Source organism: Xenopus tropicalis, chromosome 9 (assembly GCF_000004195.4).
Source record: "Xenopus tropicalis strain Nigerian chromosome 9, UCB_Xtro_10.0, whole genome shotgun sequence".
In the NCBI taxonomy this organism is placed as follows: domain Eukaryota; kingdom Metazoa; phylum Chordata; class Amphibia; order Anura; family Pipidae; genus Xenopus; species Xenopus tropicalis.
The window spans coordinates 63,648,285-63,671,803 of NC_030685.2; the positions used below are offsets into that span (position 1 = coordinate 63,648,285).

The 23,519-nt window shown below is 41.0% G+C and overlaps 1 protein-coding gene across 1 annotated transcript in view; it reads left to right on the forward strand.

Moving 5' to 3' along the window:
* The window catches only part of sestd1 (SEC14 and spectrin domain containing 1), a 92,491-nt gene extending 71,245 nt beyond the window's left edge, over window positions 1-21,246 (forward strand). The window contains 9 exon segments of the mRNA NM_001011359.1: window positions 6,959-7,081; window positions 12,174-12,368; window positions 13,269-13,383; window positions 14,735-14,894; window positions 16,070-16,151; window positions 17,028-17,150; window positions 18,103-18,294; window positions 18,969-19,090; window positions 19,745-21,246. Of these exon segments, the coding sequence (NP_001011359.1) occupies window positions 6,959-7,081; window positions 12,174-12,368; window positions 13,269-13,383; window positions 14,735-14,894; window positions 16,070-16,151; window positions 17,028-17,150; window positions 18,103-18,294; window positions 18,969-19,090; window positions 19,745-19,874 (1,242 nt within the window). The 3' untranslated portion in view covers window positions 19,875-21,246.
* The last annotated feature ends 2,273 nt before the right edge of the window (window positions 21,247-23,519 follow it).

Consider the following 23,519-nt stretch of genomic DNA (forward strand, 5'->3'; position numbering starts at 1 on the left):
GGTTATTGGTTGGGACATGCAGATAACAAGCCTACAACTTACATTCTCTTGGCCATTATATATAGCAAGCATCCACAGACATGCACCTGTCCCTCTCTGCCTACAAATAGTTTTATTTGGTCAGTTAAGGGACCCTTGGCTATAAATGCAGAGCAGATATTTTTTTTATTTCATGGGATATGGACATATTTTAAAAAATAGGATATTTGTGCATTATGGTGAGCATTGTGCTGCATATGTGTAGTACATGGTATGTAATGAGTTGGTCCAGCCATAGTGGCATTGTCCTGTGTCCTGAGCAAAATTCTGAAGACAAATATAAAGGAAGAGCAGCCTTATGGTAGTAGAAATCCACATTATATTAATAGTTATTAGGTATTTTAAATATATGCACAAGAGATTCCAGCTTGCAGGCCACTAACCTTTATTAAATGCCAATTCACAGAGGAATTCTGAGAATTGTAGTTCAGCAACAGCTGGAGAGTTGCAAGCTATGGGGTGCCGTTTGTCCGAAGTACATTTTGTCTACAAAAATACATTCTGTTTACAAAGAACAATCCCCAGTACACAGAATGAATGTGTGGCCGTATACCTTCCAGCCTGTATGTTGCCCAACCGCTCAGATTGTAAGCTCTACGGGGCAGGGACCTCCTTCCTACTGTGTCTCATACCACATGGCACTTATATATATATGTATATATATATGTATTTATTGTATTTATTTATTATATCACTTGTCCTCCCTGTGTGTAATTTTGTATTCTGTAAGACTGTACAGCGCTGCGTACCCTTGTGGCGCTTTATAAATAAAGTTATGCATACATACATACATACACTGGTAACAAATATACAAAAGACATATTTCTGAGTATAAAATCAATTTTATGCACAAAAGTATATTATTATATTACAAACTGCATTCTGTAAATTTTAACAAGCATTCTGTCTCACAAATGTATAACATCCATACAGCAGAACCAATTTGGTACAGAATGAATTATGTATAACAAAACTTTGTCAAAATATATAATGGTGTAACTGACTAGCATATTCCACTCTATGGTAGGCCAGACAGTATCCTCAGCACTATGGATAATGCAGCCGTGTGGGGCAGAGCTGGCAGCTTTTCATCTTGTTAGGGCAGTTACAGAGGGGGAGAATAGTCGCCCCGCAACAAATCTTTATTGCCGCGGGCGACTAATCTCCCCACAATACCACTGGCATGAATGTAAATCACCGGTGGGATGTAGTGCTGGGCGGTATGACCAAAAATTTATATCACGGTATTTTTCAAAATTATATCGGTATCACGGTATTTGACGGTATTTTTTTTTCCCCATGCATGATTAGGTGACCACCCCAAACACCCGCCACCCGCACCCCCCCCCGCCACCCCAAACACCCCCCATCCGCACGCAGCCCACCCACCCCCCATCCGCACGCACCCCCCCACCCCACCCCACCCCAAACACCCCCCCATCCGCACGCACCCCCCCCACCCCCCATCCGCACGCACCCCCCACCCCAAACACCCCACCCCAAACACCCCCCATCCGCACACCCCCCCCACCCCAAACACCCCCCATCCGCACACACACCCCCCACACCCCACCCCAAACACCCCCCATCCGCACACCCCCACCCCACCCCACCCCAAACACCCCCCATCCCCTTCACATAAATATAACCCCCCACCCCACCCCATCCCCTTCACATAAATAACACCCCCCCATCCCCTTCACATAAAATATAATTACTGGCCAGGCACCCCCCCGACAGCTCACATTGGTATCCGACTCTGAATGCGTCCTAGCGATGGCGCTTTTGTAGAGTGTGCGCGCTGACGTCACGCGCGCACCCGGAAGTATTCACGCACACCGGTATGGGGGTATGTAGAAAATTCATATCGGTTTCAAAAAAAAAAAACGGTGATCGTTTTTTACCGGTATACCGCCCAGCACTAGTGGGATGGCATACTCGTTGCTGCGATTTGCCGAAGTCACCTGAAGTTTCCTCTCAAGGCATCTTTGGCAAATTGCAGTGACGCATATGCCATCCCTCAAGCGATTTACATTCTTGCCGGTGGCATTGCGGGGAGATTAGTCACCCACGGGAATGAAGATTTTTCGCGGGGCGACTATTCTCCCTGTTTGTAACTGCCCTTAAACAAATCCTACAAACAAATCCTTTTGTGTGTGTGTGTCAACACTCTATGGACAAATTAAAACAGTGGGAAGACCAGTAAATTGATTGAATTTGATTGACTGTTTCACAGAATGGATATTTTATTAGTTTTGTGGAACTGAGTATTCATTGTGTTGATAGAATGACTTCTGTGCTATAGAATCTTACTTTCTGTCACAAGCATCTATTTTATGAAAAACTAGCTGGAATATGCTATTCAGTTACACCATTATATATTTTGTCAAAGTTTTGTTTTGTTTTGTTCACTCTGTAAGTAACTTTACACATAGCTGATTTTGTTGTATGGATGTTACAGATTTTTGAGATTGAATGCTTGTTAAAATTTATAGAATGGAGTGTGTAATATAATAATTTCATTTTGTGCACAAAATAGATTTTTGTTCTCATTCTTCACTAGAAAAATATCTTTTGTATATTTTTTACCAATGTATATGCCCACACATTAATTCTGTGTACTGGGGATTGTTTTTTGTATAAAGAATGTATTTTTGTAGACAAAATGTGCTTTGGACAAACGGCACCCCATAGCAAGCTGGATATCCCTGACTACATACATTTGATGGTCCAGTCTGCGGTGTCTGGTGGTCTTGCTTCTCTGTCTCCTGGTTTTTCTGTATACTTTCGCTCAGAGAGCTGATTAAATTCAAATAGGGGAATTTACATAAGTTTGGCAGAGCGTAGGCTTTCAGCGTGATTTAAATCTACTGTGGAAATTGCTTAATAAGCAGAAAAATTGAGGTCAGAGCGGTAGTGTGGGTTGGTAAAATCTAGCTGCAGTGCTGTGATTTATTAGCATGTGATCTGCAGCTTGTCGGCTGTGCTTAGCAGATACACCATTCTGCACGGATAATTCGACGTCTCGAAGCCTGTCTCAGTGGCGGTATGAAGTTAGGAGCCTAGGAGAGCAGGTCTTAGCAATGGCAGGGGTGCCACAGGGCACCACAGGAGAGCAGAGGCACATTATGAGCAGTTACAGGAATGTGGTTATGAAAAAGTGATAAAAAGTGCAGATATTAACAAAAACATAGCCTGTATCTTAATATACAAATAGTCTGGCACCTTTACAGATAGGCCAATGATATTTGCTAATAAATTTTTGTTTTGTTTATTAGAACTTATTTATATAGTGCTGGGGTGTGTTATACCATACATTCCTGCCCTGGTGGAGTTTATATAAGGTCCCTATCACATTTACACACACTAGGGGCAGTTTTATCAGGTGCCAGGTAACCTGCCTCTATGTTTTTGGAGTGTGGGGGGAAACCAGAGTACCTGCAGTTGGGGTGTTTCAGGGCTGTAGCTGATATTAGATAGGTTGGAAAACGTGGTCAGATAAAAATCAATGCTCTTTTGTTGAGCTGTTATTATCTAATCTCTGGACAATTGGTAGGCTAAGTTGGTTAAATAGATACTTGTTTGGCAGCCCTTTCAAACGAGCACACCTTTTCATAAAAGGCTAAATTTAGTTCTTGGACTAAACATACCTGCCTCCTATCAGTCAGGTCTGACTTCCAGACCTGAGGATAGTACTTCCCAGTCACTGAATGATGGATCCTGCATGTGGCCACCTGCAAGATGTTGGGGAAACCATTGTTGTTGGCTCAATCAGTCAACACCACTGTTCACAACCTGTACTGTAAAGCTGGTGAACCACCTCCCATATTACTTGGAAGCATATCCTTTCCAGTTTTCTTTAGACTAGCTGATTCTTTTCTGTCCCCCTTTGGGGAAGTGTTACCCATATCCATTGTCAAACAGCTGGAATTTGTGTATGTTTGACCCAGTTCCCCTTCATTATGTGTCCTTAAAACTGGTTCCTCCTCAGTCTATTCTTCTCTGAACCAGTCTATTACTGTAGGCTTTGCTTTTCCAGTTTCTCCATGTACCCCACTCAGCCCTCTTAACCCTCAGACCGCTTTCCTGTTCTATATTGCCCTGCCTGCGCTAAATCTTTTGACATAGAGTTCTCTGCACACCCCTTAAAGTGTTAGTTGAGTAGATGACAAGTTGTAAAGATGGCATTGTGAGAAGATCTTAGCTGGGGAAATGTTTATAGAGGGCAGAGCCAAAATTGTTTGGGTATCTGGGTGTATGAATAGGAGTGTTTAGTGTTGGTACTGGTATATGTATTGTTCTGTATGTATATGTGTGTGTGTTTATAGGGAGGATTTGTACAGTGAGTGAAATATGGTGATGAATTTTGCCTAGTACAGCACCAGATTGCTGAAGCCATGCCAAGTAGTATTGCCTCCAAAGTGACCCACATACTTGGCCACTCACACTTGTTCTGGCCCTGCCTGTCACTTACTTGCTTACTGCCTTATTTTCCCTGTCATTGGATTTACAACTTTGCTCCGAACATTGCAGCCCCCCCCCCCCCCCCCAACCTGGCTACCCCTAGTTCCAACCCTGTCATGGGGAGAAATGATAAACTATTCACTGTGCTGTTAATGCAAGATAACAAATTGCCATTTTAGGACTCATCAGAGGAAATGGATATCATTAAGCTTATCAACCCAGTGTCTGACTTATTCTCTCAGAAACATCCTTAATTCCTGTGGCCAGAGTCGGTGCATTCTCTCCTCTCTCCACTCCCAAAAGAATGCTAAGAACTCCCTCAACCCCTCCCTTAGGAATGTGTGATCTAAGCTATAATGGCTAGATCTGCAGCAGGAAGCTACTTAAAATGGCAGCTGCTATCTTAACAAACAGAGAAAGCTTCTAAAGCTGTTTACTCAGGTATGGTAAAGCTTTCTGCAGAATAAATATATTGTTGTAGGTTGCACTAATGTGGCAAATCTATTGGCAGTAAAATGGCAAAACAACTTTTCTTCTCATTTAATGGCTACTGATTTGGGGTTTTACTGTTATAATTATTTATGTTTAATTTATGCCCCCCCCCCACACACACACACACTCACTCACTCAGCGCACATGCACCCATGCACGCTGACAATGAGAGAAGGGGGGAGCTCGATGTGCTTAAGGATAGTAATGGGCCGGTAGTTGGGAAACAAAGGCAGGAACTAGAACTAGAAGAGGTACAGGCTTAGTAAACCCCCTCCCCTTCCCCCAGTGTTGCGCCCTAGGCATATTCCCTTTTTTTGCCTACCCCTAGTTCTGGAACTGACATCCTGTCTATATAAAAACTAGTCATTTAAACTTCCTCTCAGTTGCTAGAGTGAGTGGCGACCAAAGAAATAGATTAAACAGTTAAGTTGGCCTTACACAGACTTGTGTTGCACAGAGTTGTCAGCTTATCAGCCCATGTATGGAGCTTTCAGATGGGATCAGGCAGTTGTCGATTGTCCAGGTTTAAAAATCCTTTTGGGGCAAAGACAATGTTGACTCTTTGATGCACTCCTTGCCCCAACAGCCTACATCCTGTCAAAGTGGCCTTCAGGCCAAACAATCAGATCAATCTAACATTGCCCACGTGGGCGTATCAGGGAAGGAAAAGTTTATTTGGTGACTTCACCAAAATGGTGGCTTATTGGAGAAGGGCAATATTTACTGATATATATATATTCCAGTTTGGCGAGATTCTTTATAGGTCACTTAATGTGAGCTAAACTATGTTCTGGTTAAAGGAACACTATAAACCAGAACAATGTAGGTCTTTATAAAAATGGAATGCAGAAAACAGCTCATATGTAAAACCCTGCTTCATCTAAATAAACCATTTTCTTAAAAATATGCTTTTTTTTTTTTAGTAGTAAGTGCTATTGGGTAATCCTAAATAGAGAATTGCCATTTTAAGTACTAAGGGCGGACCCCTTAGATCATAGGATTCACAGTGCACTCAAACAAGTCAGGGCACACATACCTGATAGGCCCCATCAGCCAATTATTAGGCAAAGTTCTGTCTGGTACTCCCACACTATTTCCTGTTCCAGTTAGAGTTGCATTATTTCCTGTCAGGTGATCTCTGAGAGAGCACACAGCCCATCACAAAATGGTGGCTCAAGGGAAAAGAGGTAAAACAATATATCCAACTCTGTTGCTTAAGTATTCTGGGGAAATAGTTTTCCTTAAATATAATGAGCTGTTTTATGTGATATCTTTTTATAGAGACCTACATTGTTTGGGGGCATAGTTTTCCTTTAACTAGACATTGCATCCAGTAATTTATTACATAGTATAAACCTCAGAGAATGTCAGATCTGCACCTTGCTTGTCTGCAAAATCCATAGGATGAAAGTAATGCTGTGATATTTTTTTGAGGGTTGGGGATGCAGAGGAAACAGATATTCTTATGTGGTCATTTAAAGAAAAATTATATTCTCATCAAAATAGCAAACCAAAATCTTTGGTAAAAGTGGCATGGCTTTATAAATAAAATAAAAATGTTTCCACAGACCGGCAATCTGTGGATTCTGGCAAATGCCAGAGGGGCTGCTGTAAGATGCCATAGAGTTTTAGACAGTCACTATTTAGTTGACTGGTGGAGGGGGGGTTGCAGAGGTCCAGTCCAGACCTGATTTCCATGGACTTTGCTGGGATAGGCCTGTAGTTCTTTTCGCTGTGGTAATGAACGTAAGAAGGGAGCTCAGATGCAGCAGAGCGGACTTTCTTGCCTTTTGGAGCTGATGTTGGAGGTTACAATTGCATTTCTCTGACATGGCCCCACAGATTTTATATATATATATAATATAACCCACCCCCAGACTAAGTGCTATCCTGCTCTGGCAAATGCATATTGTCGGTAAGGAAGCATTTTTCATCATGTTACTGCTCCTTTTTCTGTGTACAGGTTGTCAACTGGCTGGAAGGGCCGGGTTCAGAACAGCTCCGAACGCAGTGGGGGATCGGAGACTCAATCAGAGCGTCGCAGGCCTTGCAACAGAAGCATGAAGAGATTGAGAGTCAGCACAGCGTAAGGGATTTTCTCTGCCTTTCCACACAACACAGATATTGATGTCAAAGGATTTATGTATAAAGATTTGCCACTTTGCCGAGCAGTATTAGGCCTTAAAGGGGCAGTGCACCTCGCAAACAAATTTTTTTTCAGTTCAGTTGTTTGGTAATACACCAGAAATGGCAAATTTTTTAGTTTCCTTTTTTCTTTAAAACTTTTTACAATGATTTACATCAGTTAATACAGCAGCATGAAATGTAGAATGTTAGTAACTATTATTTCAATTATAAAAGCTGATGTTAGTGAAACACAGGGGATATGTTCTTTAGAAACTAAGAAAAGACATGTATCGACTTCTGCATCGAATTAGAACAGTTTACATATTCTGAGTTGGCAGTAATTTTATAGAAAACCTAGAACACTGTGGTTTCAACCCCATTTAGGATCTTCATCAGGTTTACGATTTAAAGGGCTAGTTCATCTTTAAGTTAACTATGTTAGCTGCAGAAATTCCAAACTGGAGAACGTCTAAACAAAAAGCTAATTAATTCAAAAACCACAAATATCAAAAAGACTAATTGCAGATTGTGTTAGAATATCATTCTTTACATCATACAAAAAGTTAATTTAAGGTTAACAACCCCTTTAAGGAATACGAGAGCCATCTGCCATCTTTTAATGTTATAAGTAGACATAACTGAAGTTGAATGCAGTATTTGTATGTCCCTTTTTGTACTCATGGTTCTGACTTTTGGAGCATTGTGGGAGAAGTCAGCTCTCCTTCAGCCAAGACTAGTTTGCTACATTGTTTCATAAGCCATAACCATCATTGCAAAAAATAGCACTAATAGTACTAAATACTAATACTAAGTAACTAAAATACTAAATAACTGTAATGCTATTAAATGAGAAGAAAAGGTAAAAACTAAGTAAACTTTATCAGAAAGGTCTATGTAAATACAACAATAAACACTCACAGAAAGGCTGCACTAAGTCCTCAGGATTTCTTGTCTCCTTTTTTGTAAACATTTTGTTCCGGTGTCTGACTTCCTCTCAGAAACATCCATAATTCCCTGGGCCAGAGTCTGCACAGCTCTCTCCCCTCTCCTACACGAATGCTAAGAACTCCCTCCCCACACGCTTAGGGGAATGTGTACTCTCAGCTGTAAGGGTTAGAGCTGCAGCAGGAAGCTACTTAAAATGGCAGCGCTGTTTTAGGCAAATGGGGGAAGCTTCTACAGCTGTTTACTCAGGTATGGTAATGCTTTCTGCAGAATAAATATATTATTCTAGGTGGCACTAATGTGGCAAATCTGTTGGCAGTAAAATGCCAAAATGGCTTTCCTTCTCCTTATGTGAACTTTACATGGCCTTTAAAATGCTATGCTTGTAGCATTTCTATTTGAGGATGCAAGAAAAATGTAATGCAAAAAAAAAAAAAAAGTCCCCATTTAGCCTGCTGCCAGGTGTGTCCACTAAAGAGCTATATGTATCCCCTGTAATCGAGCAGATTATCTAGCTATCGCCTGTAAAGTGCTATGGGGAAATGAATAGTCGAACGTTAATGAAGAGAAATGTAATGCAATGCCTTGCTAATATTCTATTCTACAGTGTTCTCCCATCCCTTTAGGTTCATTATATTCCTAGCCAGCACAGCAGGTGGCACTGCATTACCACAGTTTGCGAATCCGTCATTCGTACCGGGCTTCATGCAGAATGCATTACTTACATTACCTTTCACACCAGCCGCCCATTGATATTCTATGCAAACACATTATAAAGTGCAACTTCCATTTTTTGTGTTGTTTTTAAAATGAAATGGGCCCTAATATATTTCATACAGGCAGGTGAGGCATGAAATAGGTATTCTAATGGAAAGAAGGCCTTTTACTGCAAAAGGGACAGTTTATGTTCTTAAAGGGAAAATACACCCTGCTTCTGTGGATTACATTGTTATATAAGATAGATTTATTGATCATGCACTTGCATAATACACACATGTGATAACCTTGTGTCAGAGCCTCAGTTTATTATGTGGGCTTAATATGCTTTATAGCATGGAGCCAATAATTAATTATAAGTAAGTAGGGATTCACCGAATCCAGGATTCGGTTTAGTATTTGGCCAGGATTCTGCCTTTTTTGGCAGGGTTCGGTTTTGGCCTAATCCACAGTCCTGGCTGAACCGAATCCGAATCCTAATTAGCAGAAATTAGCATTCAAAAGGGTTAAATGTTAGGGAGGGGGAATCTTTTTGCTGTGCGCACAGCGATTTTTTTATGCTAATTCAGATTTGGTTCGATATTCGGCTAAATCCGTTGCGGGGCGGGAGGGGGAGGCCGAACCCAAAGAACTGGGTTCGGTGCATCCCTATAAGTAAGTGTAAAAGCACTGAAAATGGATGTTTGTTGCAATGGCAGTTTGTTGTGCTGTGGGTTTGCCAACCTGATACAAAGTAGTTACTGAACTCTAAAGGGACAGTAACAGCAAAAAAAAAAAATAGTGTATGGAAGTAATTAAAATAGAATGTGCTGCTGCCCTGTACTAGTAAGGGCTCTGGCACATGGGGAGATTAATCACCCACGACAAATCTCCCTGTTCGCGGGTGACTAATCTCCCCAAGTTGCCATCAGTTGCCATCCCACCGGCGACTTACATTGTCGCCGGTGGGATGGCAATTCGGGGAGATTAGTCGCCCGCAAACAGGGAGATTTGTCGTGGGCAACTAATCTTCCCGTGTGCCAGAGCCCTAAAAGGTGTGTGTTTGCTATAGTTTATATAAACTACGGCTACGTAGCCATGGGGGCAGCCATAAATGGCTAAATGGCACTGGTTACATAGCAGATAACAGACAAGCTTTATAAAAGCAAAGCTTATCTGTTACCTGCTATGTAACCTTTTCCTTTTTCCAGCTTCATTCACAGCCCCTTATTTATATAAACTATAGTAGTGTGTCTGAAGCAAACACATCAGTTTTACCAGTGCGGGGAAACAGTACCATATATATAAATGTATATAAAACACTTTAATTTCTTAATGTTACTGTTCGTTTGTGATTACTTTGTCCCTTCTGGCCTTGGACATACATTGCTTGTAGCAGCTTCAGAGCAGTGGAACATGCAACAACCACTAGAAATAGGAAGGCCACTCACTCTTATTTGACAAACTGATATAAAATCTTAAAAACCAGTTCAGTGTAAAAATGAAACTGGGTAAATAGATAGACTGCACAAAATAAAAACATTTTTTCAATATACCGTATATACTCGAGTATAAGCCGATCCGAATATAAGCCAAGGTACCTAATTTTACCTAAGAAAACTGGAAAAATTTATTGACTCGAGTATAAGACTAGGGTGGGAAATGCAGCCGCTACTGCTAAGTTTCAATAATCAAATTATTTAATAAAAGGACACTCACAAGTGCTTACATGACTACCATATTAATAAACACAAGGTATGGCCTGGAAAATGAGGCACATCCAACATAAGATAACCACATGCAAGGTTGTACAGGTTAATATCTCAATTTAATTGCTACATTTTTGCACACAGGCACCCGGCACCACACACAACTACACACAGGCACCCGGCACCACACACACAACTACAGGCACCCGGTATAGCCCACAGTATAGCCCACAGTATAGCCACATACCATGCCGGGCACTGTAGGACTACTCGTCACTGCAAAAATATTCCCAACTTTAAAACAAACATGGTTCTTTTATGAACAAAATTCATTAACCAGAAATTATAAACTTTTGTACTGTCAACTTAGAGAGCAATGTACTACCTCAGGGAAGCAATAGAACCTGATCCATATGAATATACCTGGTAACTTGATCCTGCAAATCTGTGCAGCTGTACAGTGGGCTGGGTCTCATTTACCCAGACTTACAGACCCTTAAAGTTGACAGTTGGTGTAGCCTAGTGATTTTAAGCACACGTATGCATCCCCGCTCCCCATGTAACAGGCAGGTAAACACATTACATGCATGCTGTCGCACCCCCAACGCACCGCTGAACATTCCACGGCCACAGAACTACTCGTCGCAGTGGCGAATTCGGCGCTTAAGCGCACCGCGAGCATCCCCGTGCATCCTACGAACAAGACGCCATGCACACATGGCCTGCATTCTGAGCAGGCATTTCCTCGCTGTCTCGCTGTCAGACAGCGTATGTGCAGAAAGTATGGTTTATTTGAACTTACTTGCGCTCTGAGGAAAGGTGCAGGAACCGGTGTAATACGGTACGTGCGGCTGACAGGCGCACAAACAAGTGAACTAACATATGTGCGTTACAGCGTGCCGGCAGGGCAGACACAAGTGGAGGTAGGTAGGTAGGAGGGAAGGTATACTCGAGTATAAGCCGAGACTTACTTTTTGAGCACATTTTTTGTGCTGAAAAACTCGGCTTATACTCGAGTATATACGGTAGTTAATTAGGCAAAAATGTATATATCTATATGTGCTGGAGCAGGCAGATGTCTAATGTAATAGCCAGAACACTACTTCCTGCTTTCAGCTCTCTTAGTTAGTCAGTGTTTTTAGAGGAGGCCACATGGGACATAACTGTTTAGTTCATTTGTGAGCATGCAGGTCAGATGCAAATGCAAACTAACAGACAAATGCACATTTGTTTTGCCTATTAGATTCCATTCTTATTAATAGTCCTTTTATTCTATTCTGTTTGTTCCTGGGATTCCTGTAAGAATGTGACACTGAGTAAATTAACAGTAGGAACGTCTTCCAAATCAAATGTTTTTCTGTTTTGGCTGCTTATCTAAATTATTTGTCTAAACAGACAATCCTACAATGCGAATGGAGACGAAAGGATTCAGACAAAGAAATGGGTGACTGTAGTGCCAGTTTAATACCAAATCACTTTTACAGTAGGTTAATTAGTGGATGTTACAGAAGACAAAGGCTTTTCTCCTTCACGCCGTGCTGCGGTTGGCATTCAGTGCTGTACCAAAGCCAGACTGAGGGGCCAGACTTTGTCATCATAACTGTGACTGGCACTCCATTTAAAGCCCATGGGCACTCTCCCTGGGTTTATTCCAATAAGCTCATACATTCGAAAGTCACATTTCTTTTCTTGCATCCCTAGGAATGGTTTGCTGTGTACGTGGAACTGAATCAGCAGATAGCGGCACTTCTCAATGCTGGTGATGAGGAAGATCTGGTAGAACTAAAAACCTTACAGCAGCGGCTCAGCGATGTGTGCTACCGACAGGCTAGCCAGCTGGAGTTCAGGCAAAACCTACTTCAGACTGCGCTTGACTTTCACAGCGTTGCCCAAGATGTAAGTGCGGGTGGGATCAGTGCAATTTTATCACCCCTTTTTATTATAAAACACTTTTTTTTTTTTTTGTTTTGTTTTTTTACTCAAGCTTTTATAATAATAAAGCCGCTAGAGGCATCCCAAGCAGCAATGCAGTAAATGTAACTGATCCATTCAGATAATCGCTCTTACTTCATCTTATAGAACACTGTATGTAAGGCTAATGTCACATTGGGCTTATTCTCGGCCAGCAGATATATGCAGGCCTAGAATCAGCAACTACACCGGCATCAGCCTTTCCCTGTGCCTGCACCTGGAGTGGGTGGAGGGTCATGGAGCAGATTTAGCCCTGAAATGCGTACTTGTGCATTTTGGTGGCAAAATCCGCTTTGTTTGCCTGCACTGAGGCTGATGTAATGGTACCAAGCGCAGAAACAGGGAAGTACCAGCGTTTATCCAAAGGCCCAGAATCAGCCCTGTGTCGCATTAGCCTAAGACCACTAGCAATAGAAATAATAGCAAAGCAAAAGCAAAGTCTTTATTCCAGTTCTTGAAGTATTATATTTTAAAATCTAACCATCTCATACTGATATTGGCTATTTGTTGTGTTGCATTCTGGGAGAAATAGTAACAATTATGTGCACAGCACTTTGCAAGGGTTTGTAAGTGGTTAAAACATTACATTACTAAAAATAAAGTATATATATATATATATATATATAAGTAAGTATATAATCCCACATAGGCAGGCTCCCCTCCCATATCTGTGTGCTAGTTTGACTCACCCTAATTCTGTGTCTTTGCTTCTGGATTTTTTGCTGCTTTACTCTAATGGTATTTCCAAAGTAAGGAGCTTACAGTGCGCAGACCAAGAGCATAGTGCATCATATATTTTAATATGTAAATCTTCATTTCTTTTAGTTGTCGCAGCAGCTGGATGGGCTCCTGGGGATGCTCTGTGTTGATGTGGCCCCTACAGACGGAGCAGCCATCCAACAAACATTAAAACTGCTCGAGGAGAAGCTTAAAAGTGTTGGTAAGGAGTCGTGAGCTGCAGAATGAGCAACAGTAGGGTCCCAATGGGCCCCATTGGGCCAACTGCCGTATGCCTTTACACCCACATGTAATCTGCTATCAGGATGAACAATAGAATGCTCTGTTATGAAGGCCAGAGGGTGTCAAGTTGCTTCCTGTCATGGGTTACCTATGCCTACGGTGGGTGATATTGGGCTAATTCGATTGTTTGGCCCTGGGGCCAAATAGTCGGATTAAAATGGCAGGCATAGGCATAGACCTGTCCGATCGAAATCTGGATGATTTTTAGGCCAGATGTCAGTTAGAGAGGCCCATTGCTTGTGCCCATACACGGGCAGATAAGCTGAAATCGGCTTGTGTATGGCCACTTTTATTTACAAAGAGATGGGCAGGGGGTGATATATCCATATCCCCTTGGTTTTCACCCTATAGCTTCTCTTCATTCAAATACAGAAGCTACATAGCACCAATGAGTGCAAGGTGCAGGGAGTACTTACCACATGCAACCCTACATTGTGTAAAGTGCAGGCTACAAAAATCCATGCCAAATTGCATGCTATACCTTAATAGTTTTCTCTAGTTCAGTGAAATCTGTTTATGACTAAGATGGTGCTATCATAATAATAATCTTATATAATAATCATATATTAATTATAATAATAATCATCACAATGTATGTATATAGCATTTTCGTTTTTTTAAAGGAAAATAATTGAAAGAGGACAGAGACCCGGAAACTTCATGTGGCCTTCCCAGGGATTTTTATTGCCCTAGCTTTGCTTAATAGCATAGTAATTTTAATATAATATGGTCCTCAAGTATTTGGTATCTGAAATATTTATCTTCCCACTGCATAGTTGGATGGCACTACAGTATGTCATTGTAACTGATACAGTGGGCTGTGATGTGAGTAGCTTAGGAACCATGACTGTTATTTAGAAACACACAACAGTGTAGTAATTTTGGGTAACAGTTGCAGGGTTTCAGCGGCTAGCTGTACTTCCCATTATGGTCAGTGTGCAGATTATCACAATAAGAATGTATTGTGTGCCATAGCCTTTAGGTTCCATGTGTGAGCCATTCCCATCCTCCTCAAGTTGTGCATTAAATGATTGCAGGGTGGTGTGTGCTTTGGCTTTCCATCTGAGTCTGTGGTCCCAGAGCTGCCACTGGCATTGCATAATATTGGTAGTAATGGTAAAGTGCATTTAACTTTATCCAAATTTTCAGTGATCATAGCTGATAGCTCGTCCCTACTGACACATTCCCCCCACCCCAGAGCATATGCCAGAAATGCATTTGGCCACACCGCACTGTACGCTCGTCTCAGTTTCTCTTTTTATTGTTTTTAGACACAGGCCTCCAGGGCTTACGTGAGAAAGGTCAAGGGCTTCTAGATCAGATTACCAACCAGGCATCTTGGGCTTATGGCAAAGATGTCTCCACTGAAAACAAAGATAACGTGGATCATATCCAAGGTATAATGGAAGATATGCAATTAAGGAAACAGCGGTAAGTTTTATATAAAGAAACCCTACAAACCTGATTTTCTGAAGTGAGCAACAAATAAGTTACCTCTCAATGTTTCTGTGCTATATTACCTACAGGAACTGTTGGGGGATATTTAAAGGAGACATATCCTATAAAAATTATGAATGTACCAGGGAATTATACTCCTCTAGATATAGAAGGATTGTGCTTAAAAAAGTTGTGTTTCAGACTGATTTATTGAGAAATTCCACCAAAACCCCACTAGCCCCGCCCATCTGTTCCACTTCCTGCTGGCTGAATTCTCTGGATGAGCCGGGGAGCCGGCGGCCCTCCGTACCCTGCACTGTAAGATAGGAACCAATCAGCAGCTTGGCTGACCTGATAGGGAACTGAAGCCTGTCTGTGCTTGTGTGAGTGCAGGGCTGTGATTGGCTCTCCCCCTCCTACTGTGCTTCTGGCAGGGACCGTTAGGACACGCCCACTCTTCATTTCAAACTCGGACGGAGAAGCGAGAGGATCTATAGGGAGCTCCAATAAAGGGGCCATTGTTACAGATAGGGTTAATGTTTAGCCCAAAGGGAAACCAGCACCGGATATTATTCATAATTGCCTACGGGTTGGGGGTTTCCCATTTATCCAATATGTCTCCTTTAACAAGGGGCCACTATAAAATCATTAAATGCTAACGATGTAACATACCTCTGTTGTACCCTCACACCATATAAGGCCATTTCCTATCAGAACTATATTTTATCTGCCAATACCTTTGGAATGTCAATACTTTTTATCTTTTATATGTATTATAATTAGGGTGATTTTAATTATATTGGGAAGGGGTTAGAAAGGGCCCTTAGCATTAGGTGGGCCCCTATGGGGAATAAACATGAAAAAAAGGACATATTAGTTATTTTGTTCTATTTACGAATATTTGGCTTTACTAGGCAATGCCTTCTGAGCTAGGCTTCTATATATAGAAGGATATATATATATATATATATATATATATATATATATATATATATATATATATATATATATATATATATATATAATTATATATAATAATTGGGACAGGGACATGTTTCCCACTGTCTTGCATTACCTCTTCCCCAGTGTCACAACTTTTTTTTTGATAATGTGGTAGTATATATCCTGTGCATTAGCTCCTGTTCATTGCATGCCTTTGCCTTTCCCAGGTGTGAAGATATGGTAGATGTCCGAAGGTTAAAAATGCTACAGATGGTTCAGCTATTTAAATGTGAGGAAGATGCAGCTCAGGTATGTGACACCTTTTTACAAAAATGCTTTCCTGATGATGGATACAGAGTAAACTGTTATCTACCAATGTATCCCTCAAAATCAATTAAAACTTAAGCTTGCCATGCGCAGAAAGATTCTCTCATTTGGTTGGTTGCATTTTACATATAGTAACATCAACATATGCATTGTACATGATTCTGGAAACTAGAAACCCTTTTGTTTTATTTTGTATATTAAAGGGCTTCCGAATCAAAATTTGTTATAGAGCCCCACACAACACAGAAACCCTTATATACCAATCACTGTAATCTGTTCTTAAAAAAAGTATGAATAAATACCATTTTTATATGCTGAAATCCAGCTGCGAAGCAGTTGTCTTTCTGCCTCATTTGAAATTGTGGCAGGGAAGGAGGGACTAAAACACTGATGTTACAAAACAACTCCAAATCTTACAAACAGCATGCAGGAACTACAAACCCCACAATGCATTGCACTGTGATGTTCCTTTCCTTATTGACATCACATGTGCAGGGAATTTGGAGAATTTGGGCTGAGGACAGTTGACTACATTTACATTATATTACATGTTTGAGAACAGGGGGCCAGGCTTAGGTAGCTGTTCCAAACCATATTATTACATTAAAAATCATGAAAAGCCTACGTATTTTAAATTGATGTGTTTTGCAAACTTGCTAAAAATTATGTTTACTTTTTAAAAAGCTTAAGTTGTGTTCGGGTGGAGTTCCCCTTTAAATGGTTTATGGTGAGGTGACGTCAGTAAATGGGGATCCTAGCAGGACAGACAGGTTTCTTAATGTGTGTGTAACTAAAGCTCAAGCAAAGGTTTGGTGGTATAATGTCCTGTGTTTGTCATTTCCCTTCTATGGTTCCTAGGCAGTAGACTGGTTAAATGAATTGCTGGATGCCTTACTTAAAACTCATATTCGACTTGGCGATGATAGTCAAGAGACCAAAATCCTTTTGGAAAAGCACAGAAAGTTTGTTGATGTAGCCCAGGTAAATGCTGAATGCTTAATACACTTATACTATTTGTATCAGCAGCACTAAACTGATGGCAGCATTGAAATCCTCATCTCAAATGACATAAAATACAGGAAAGGGAAAAGAGTGTTTGGGGGGGAAATAGTCGCTCTGTGTTGGGGTACAGCTTGTACTCCGCATACCATGAGTGCTGTTCTGACAGGAAGGAGACATTGCTGCGTTCAGATCACAATGTCTCCTGTCCGTCAGAGCAGAATAGAATGCAGAGGCAGTGCACAAGAGTATATCCCAGCCAGAAGCATGAAGAGCAACAGAAGAGTGCGTTTTAGCAATGTATTCCCTAGTCTGAAAGTTGGCTTGCATTGTAACTGTGAGCAAACATTTTGCCAAAATCTGCTATTTATTTGACCTTTCTTGTAAGTACATATACACAAAAAGAAGGGCAGGCACTCAATTAATCAGGTTATTATAAAATAACGAATCTATCTTTATTAAGTAAATTACATGTATATAAAAAAAAACCTTAACCATACGTTAACAATCCGAAATGCATTGGGATTTTTTATGGACATGTAATATACTTAATAGCGATGAATTATTTTATATTAACCTGTCAACATTGGATATACTGTGTGCTTGCCCTTCTCCGTCTATATGGTCTCCCCTGGCTGTGGAGTTTGGGTCCTTGGCACCCAAACCTAATGTCTCCACTGGTGAGTCAACTGATTTATGCACATGGGTCAGACTGGCCTTTCTGAAAATTAGGGAATCTCCCTGTGAGCCCCCCTGTATAACAAATGTATCAGCTTTCTTATTTCTGCCATAGAAATGTGTAATACAGGTATAATTTAGAGAATTTTATATCTAATGGCGCATAGAGTGGGCGTTAGATGTTTGGTTCTGTGGTGGGCCCTAAGAGGTCCAGTCCGACTGAATAATATCCATTTGCCTGTGTTCTGCTTTACAGAGTACGTATGATTACGGGCGACAGTTACTGCAAGCCACCGTTGTACTGTGTCAGTCACTTAGATGTACATCAAGGTCATCTGGGGACACGCTCCCCAAACTTAACAGAGTGTGGAAACAGTTCACGATAACCTCGGAGGAGAGAGTTCACCGGCTGGAAATGGCTCTTGCATTTCATTCAAATGCCGAAAAGGTTGGCTGTATTTGCATTTGACCCGCACACAAATGCTTCCATTCATTTAAAGGTCACATACATATTTTGTAGAATTTCTAGCTAGTGTGCTCCATCGGAGAACAAGCATATATTTGCCTCTTTTTCCAGAGACGCAAAGAACTGAAGGAAATGTTAGCCTTTGGAATATATTTACATATCAATAACATTTGTTCTGGTATTTATTAATATTCTTTATTGTAATTGTGTTCATTGTAAGAAAATATACGGGCAACAAATGGTAATGTGCCGTTATGTCTCCTAATTATGTCTGTAAAAGCTTAAACGGGGTCTCCTTCCGAAACCAATTTTTTGCATAATAATAGAAAATGTAATTCTCAGCCACATTCCAATGTATATTCATTAAAAAAGTTTCAGTAGTTTAAAGTTATTGGTAAATGTAATTGCAACTGGTAGCAGTATTTGTATCCTTTTCTGTTCTTTGGTTTGGAACAACTGATTAGGCTCATTCATGCTAGTGCCACACCAGCAGACATTAGCCCCTGATATGAGTCCATGCTCATGCCTGTGGGAAGCAATGGGTGCTGGGGTTTCACTGCGGCCTATGTCAGTGAGGAGGTGGGAGACAATACTCTTTTAAGTCAATAAAGATACAAAATATCTGAAACCTCTTTTTTACTTTCCCTTTTTTTCAGATTTTACAAGAATGCCCAGATCTTGGTGAGACAGTGATGGATTTTGAACAGTTTGATGAGGTTGAAGCTGTTGGGAAATCTGTGCTGGACAGATTAACAGTGCCTGTAATATATCCCGATGGGTATGCCATGTTGTTCTTTATTTTATTTACCTACTGGCTGCATGTTGATGCTGATTTAAACAATGATTTTAGCTGTATGATGCTGATATGGACCTCAACATTGTTAGCATTTATTTAGTCTTTAGTTCACTTCTGACCTGAGCATTATCTGCAAGAACTATGTATGCCTACATGGGTATTGGAGTACCTGCCACATATTCCTCCCAAAAAGGAATAGGCTCATCCAGGAACTCATGCAGGGATTTGAATTAACCAATTCAGTGTTTTTTAAGGCACCACAATAACAACCGCACCTCTGCAATTGTGTTTGTGTTTTGAGTTCATTTCTAGACTGTGGCCCCCTACACTTGGGCAGTTGTACCCAGGGACTTCTAACTCTGCACTAATTCTCAGTGGCGAGGATGCTATACCTTCTGAGCCAGCCTAAAGCATCATGCCTATCTGCTGCCTTTACCTCGTTCACAGGGTCCCTATTCCTTAACTTCTCTAAGGTTGCTGGTCTCCTAAAGGTTCAGGCACATCCAGTATTGCTGGAGACCAAAGAGGAGCCCCCTTACATTATGTTACCTATGGGCAGGCACTGGTTACAAGATCCCTTCCCTCCCACAGATATATATATAAATACATTTGTTTCTATTTTTTGTTTTGTTATAGGACTGAACAGTATTTTGGAACTCCAAGTGACATGGCCTCCACTGCAGAACATATCAGAGAGAGAATTAAGATGGTTTGTTTGAAAAAACAGCAGCTTTTAGAGCCCGACGAGTCCATTAGGGAAAGCTAATAGACTGATCTCTCCATTTTCTCATCTTAAGGCTGCAGTTTGTAAGACAGCATGTCGTCAGCATATTACAGCATTTGGTATAATCCATTAAATGCATTTCAGACCCATCCAAAGCAGCATTTCCTCCACCTAAACATTGTTCTTGTATTGTGACTTCTCATCTATAAAGCCTTACTTATTTAATATGCTGTGAAATCCTAGACTCAAACGCTGAGATTTATCAAAGTTAGAATTGCCTTGGACACACGCAGTTGTGTGATCTGCAGACCTGGCTCCTTTACACGCCCTTTGATGCAGTGGTTTAACCTATGCGTGAATGTAGGAAACTTGCCTATTTATGTGATCGCAAAGACGTTTCCCAAGAAGCCAGCACAAAAAAACACACACACAAAAAAAGGGACAAATTTACATTTGGGCGAATCAGATGGATGAACTTGCTCCGTAAGTATCAAGGTCTTGTCTAAGTGTGTTGTATACAGAACTTATGTGTATGAGAATGCATCGACCAAGAAAATTATTGGGGTATAATCCATGCACCCCAATTCTGCCTTTGATAAGCAGAGCTCAAAGAATGGTTTCAATTTTGCACTGATTTAATTTCCGATCCATTTGCTGCTGGAAGAGCACCAAAATAAGGGATGGACGCTTCTTTCTCTATGGCACTAACAGTCAATAGGTGGTGCCCGTCATCCTCTGCAGGATCAGTAAGGACAACGCATTTCTTTCTTAAAAAAAAGAATGGGCAAAAAAAAAGGAGGGGCAAAAGGATTATATCAGGGATGTCATACCTGTGGTTATCCAGCTTTTAGTAATCTAGAACTCAACACCAACAGCCGTTGCCCTCAAAGTTGAACTTTCCTTACTCACCTTATGCTGGGAGTTGTAGCTCCATAGTTTGGACTTCCCTAAGGTGCCTTCAGCAGTCTGTGGTATCCTGGAAGTTGCAGCTTTCCAGCAGCTCTATGGGTTGGGCCTCCCGGAGGCGGGTGTTGGCCTTCAGCTACATTGCCATTGGCTGTCCATGCTATGTGACATGTATTCCTAGATTAGCCGCTGGTAAAAGCTTTTTAATGGTGCTACCAAAATTGAAGGAATTTCTCATTAATAATAATAAGACTTTAAAGTGCTGTTCCTGACCAGATAATGTAGTATTTTTAGGACGTAGGTAATATACCAGTTGTTTTTAGGCAGTAGCGTACTTCCACATGTGTCTTATTACCTGAAGACATTTCCTTTTGTTATTGTGCCATTATGCAAACTGTCCACGAAACCTTTGATATATCATATTCATGAACCCATTGTTTTCTTACTTGTATGAAACAATGTATTTAAAGCTGTTTGTGCTCAATAAAACCATCTTTGTAAGATCGGATATCCTTGTTTACTTACAATACTAAGGTTGGGGATTTGCGTAGAGTAGATATTGGGAGAATGAAGGAAATTGCAAGACGACAGCATTAAAGGCGGCCACATTTGGGCCAACTAGGTTCGCCATACGGTATGTACTCTTACATGCATGTACAAAAAACATGGCTATACACGGGCAGATTAAAGCTGCCAACTCAAATCCTTTAGACCAATTTTCCGGCTTATGTGCCAGTATATAGGAACCCCAAGGGTCCTATGCGACCAATATCTGAATGAAGAAAGATGAAAACTGCAGGTTAAAGAATCGCATGGTGTCAGCAGTTTTCATTTTTCTTGATTTGGATTAGATGCACACTGACGGAGAGTGCAGAAGAAACTGTGACCAATTAAGGTTCAGGTACAAGTTCTAAGCTTTCACCATTTGTATATTTAACCGACCAGTATATGCCCAAAAATCGTCTAGGTGTTGATTGGACAGGTTAAATTTTTTAAGTCGGGTCGGGGACTGCTTCAGCTCATTGATGGGGTCCTCGCTCCTGCCACTCCTATCTCCATTGGTGTAATTTGATCATTTGGCCCTAGGGCACAACAATCCATAAGCCTGATATTGCCCACCCTAGGGTGCCGAACAAGTGTATGGCCAACTTTTATTCTTAAGAGCCACATGCCACAGTGACCGACTAGTATTGACTTTTGTGTTTCTGTAGTTATTGACATTTTGACAATTGTCATTTTACCATTCTCATATACATATGATAAACTCTGCTATGTTTAGAGAATGGAATCTGGAGACCTTGTATTGGCTGTACTCTATTTAATGGGTTTATGACTACTACCTGATTAGGGCTTGATACTGTAGATGCTGTATATGATGACCCCAGGCACAAGTTCTTATTCAGAAAGCACTTAGGTACTTTATGGGATTTAGGTAATTTTACTTATAGGACATTTTGGAAAAGTGTGCAAAAAAAAAAATGCGTTTCTATACTTTGCACCCCTCCCTGCACTCACTAAATGAGCCCTATAACCCCATAAAGAAGTCCAGAAACACTTAATATAGGAACGTTACTACATTATATCAACCAGAGAAACACAACACATCAGTTGAAGAACAACTAAAACTATTATTCCAGTGTTTGGTGGAGCAAACTGAGAACTTTCTGAATTTCATCCTGTTTGACATTAATTTAGAACCCCTGCATGTGTATGGGGCCGTGTTAGTTACTGCGTCCTGAGAGTACAGCCTTTGCTAGTGGATCATAGGAATATTATATAGAAAGGAATGTACTGAAAAGTTTTTTTCACTGGCAAAGGGGCTTCAAACTCCTCAGAGCTCCAGGTGTATCCCCAGTCCAGTGGGCTAAATATTCCTGCCTCCCGAAGCTAAGATACCATGTTCTATTGTTACATTTGTTTGGAAAATATGGCAGATATTGACCCAACTGGCTGTCCACTGGTTTCAAGCTGATAGTTAACATAGTGTTTTGTAGGGCAGATTCTGCCGTAAAAAAGGGTTTATTTAATTTTCAGTGCTTGTTAATAAAAGGGTCCAAACCACTTGAGCAGGTCCACATGTTTTAACTCAAGATCCAACAACCATTACCAGAACTGCAGCATAATTGCAGCCACCGGTTAGATGCAAAATTCTGATCCATACACTGTGAGTTCACTATAGCCAGTTAGTAAACTGCACAGAAACAGGTGCAGCCTTAGCCTATGGTGTAATGGGTAACACACAGATGGGCCCGGGGCAGCAATGAGCTGCTATGATCATAAATCTCAAGGAAGGTATTAAGTACAGGGTTCCTTTGTGCCAGGGTGCACTGTTCCTTGCCCCCTGTGCTGCAAGCATTATGGTAAGTTCTGTGTGGGATTTTAAGTGGTGTAATTCACCAATTATGGCATCCATTGATTGTACATGAGCCCTACTGCTGTAAAATATAAGCATATTACAAGTCACGGAGGAGTGTACCACCATATCAAGTCATGAAATTTTCTGGCTAAGTACTTCTATATCATGGAATCCCAAGGTGACTTTTTAAACCTATTTTAAAATGGGGGTTATTCATTAAAAATGGGTGACGACATTTCTAAGCATGGTTAGTGATGAGCGAATTTTTTCGCCAGGCATGGATTAGCAGCGAATTTCCGCATTTCCGTGAAAATTCGCCGCGGAAAAATTCATTGCATGGAATTTTTTTTGTTGTGCGTCAAAGTGGGCGTGGTCACGTAAAAAAAGGCGTGGTTGTGTCAAAAAGCGCGGGCAACAAAAAAATC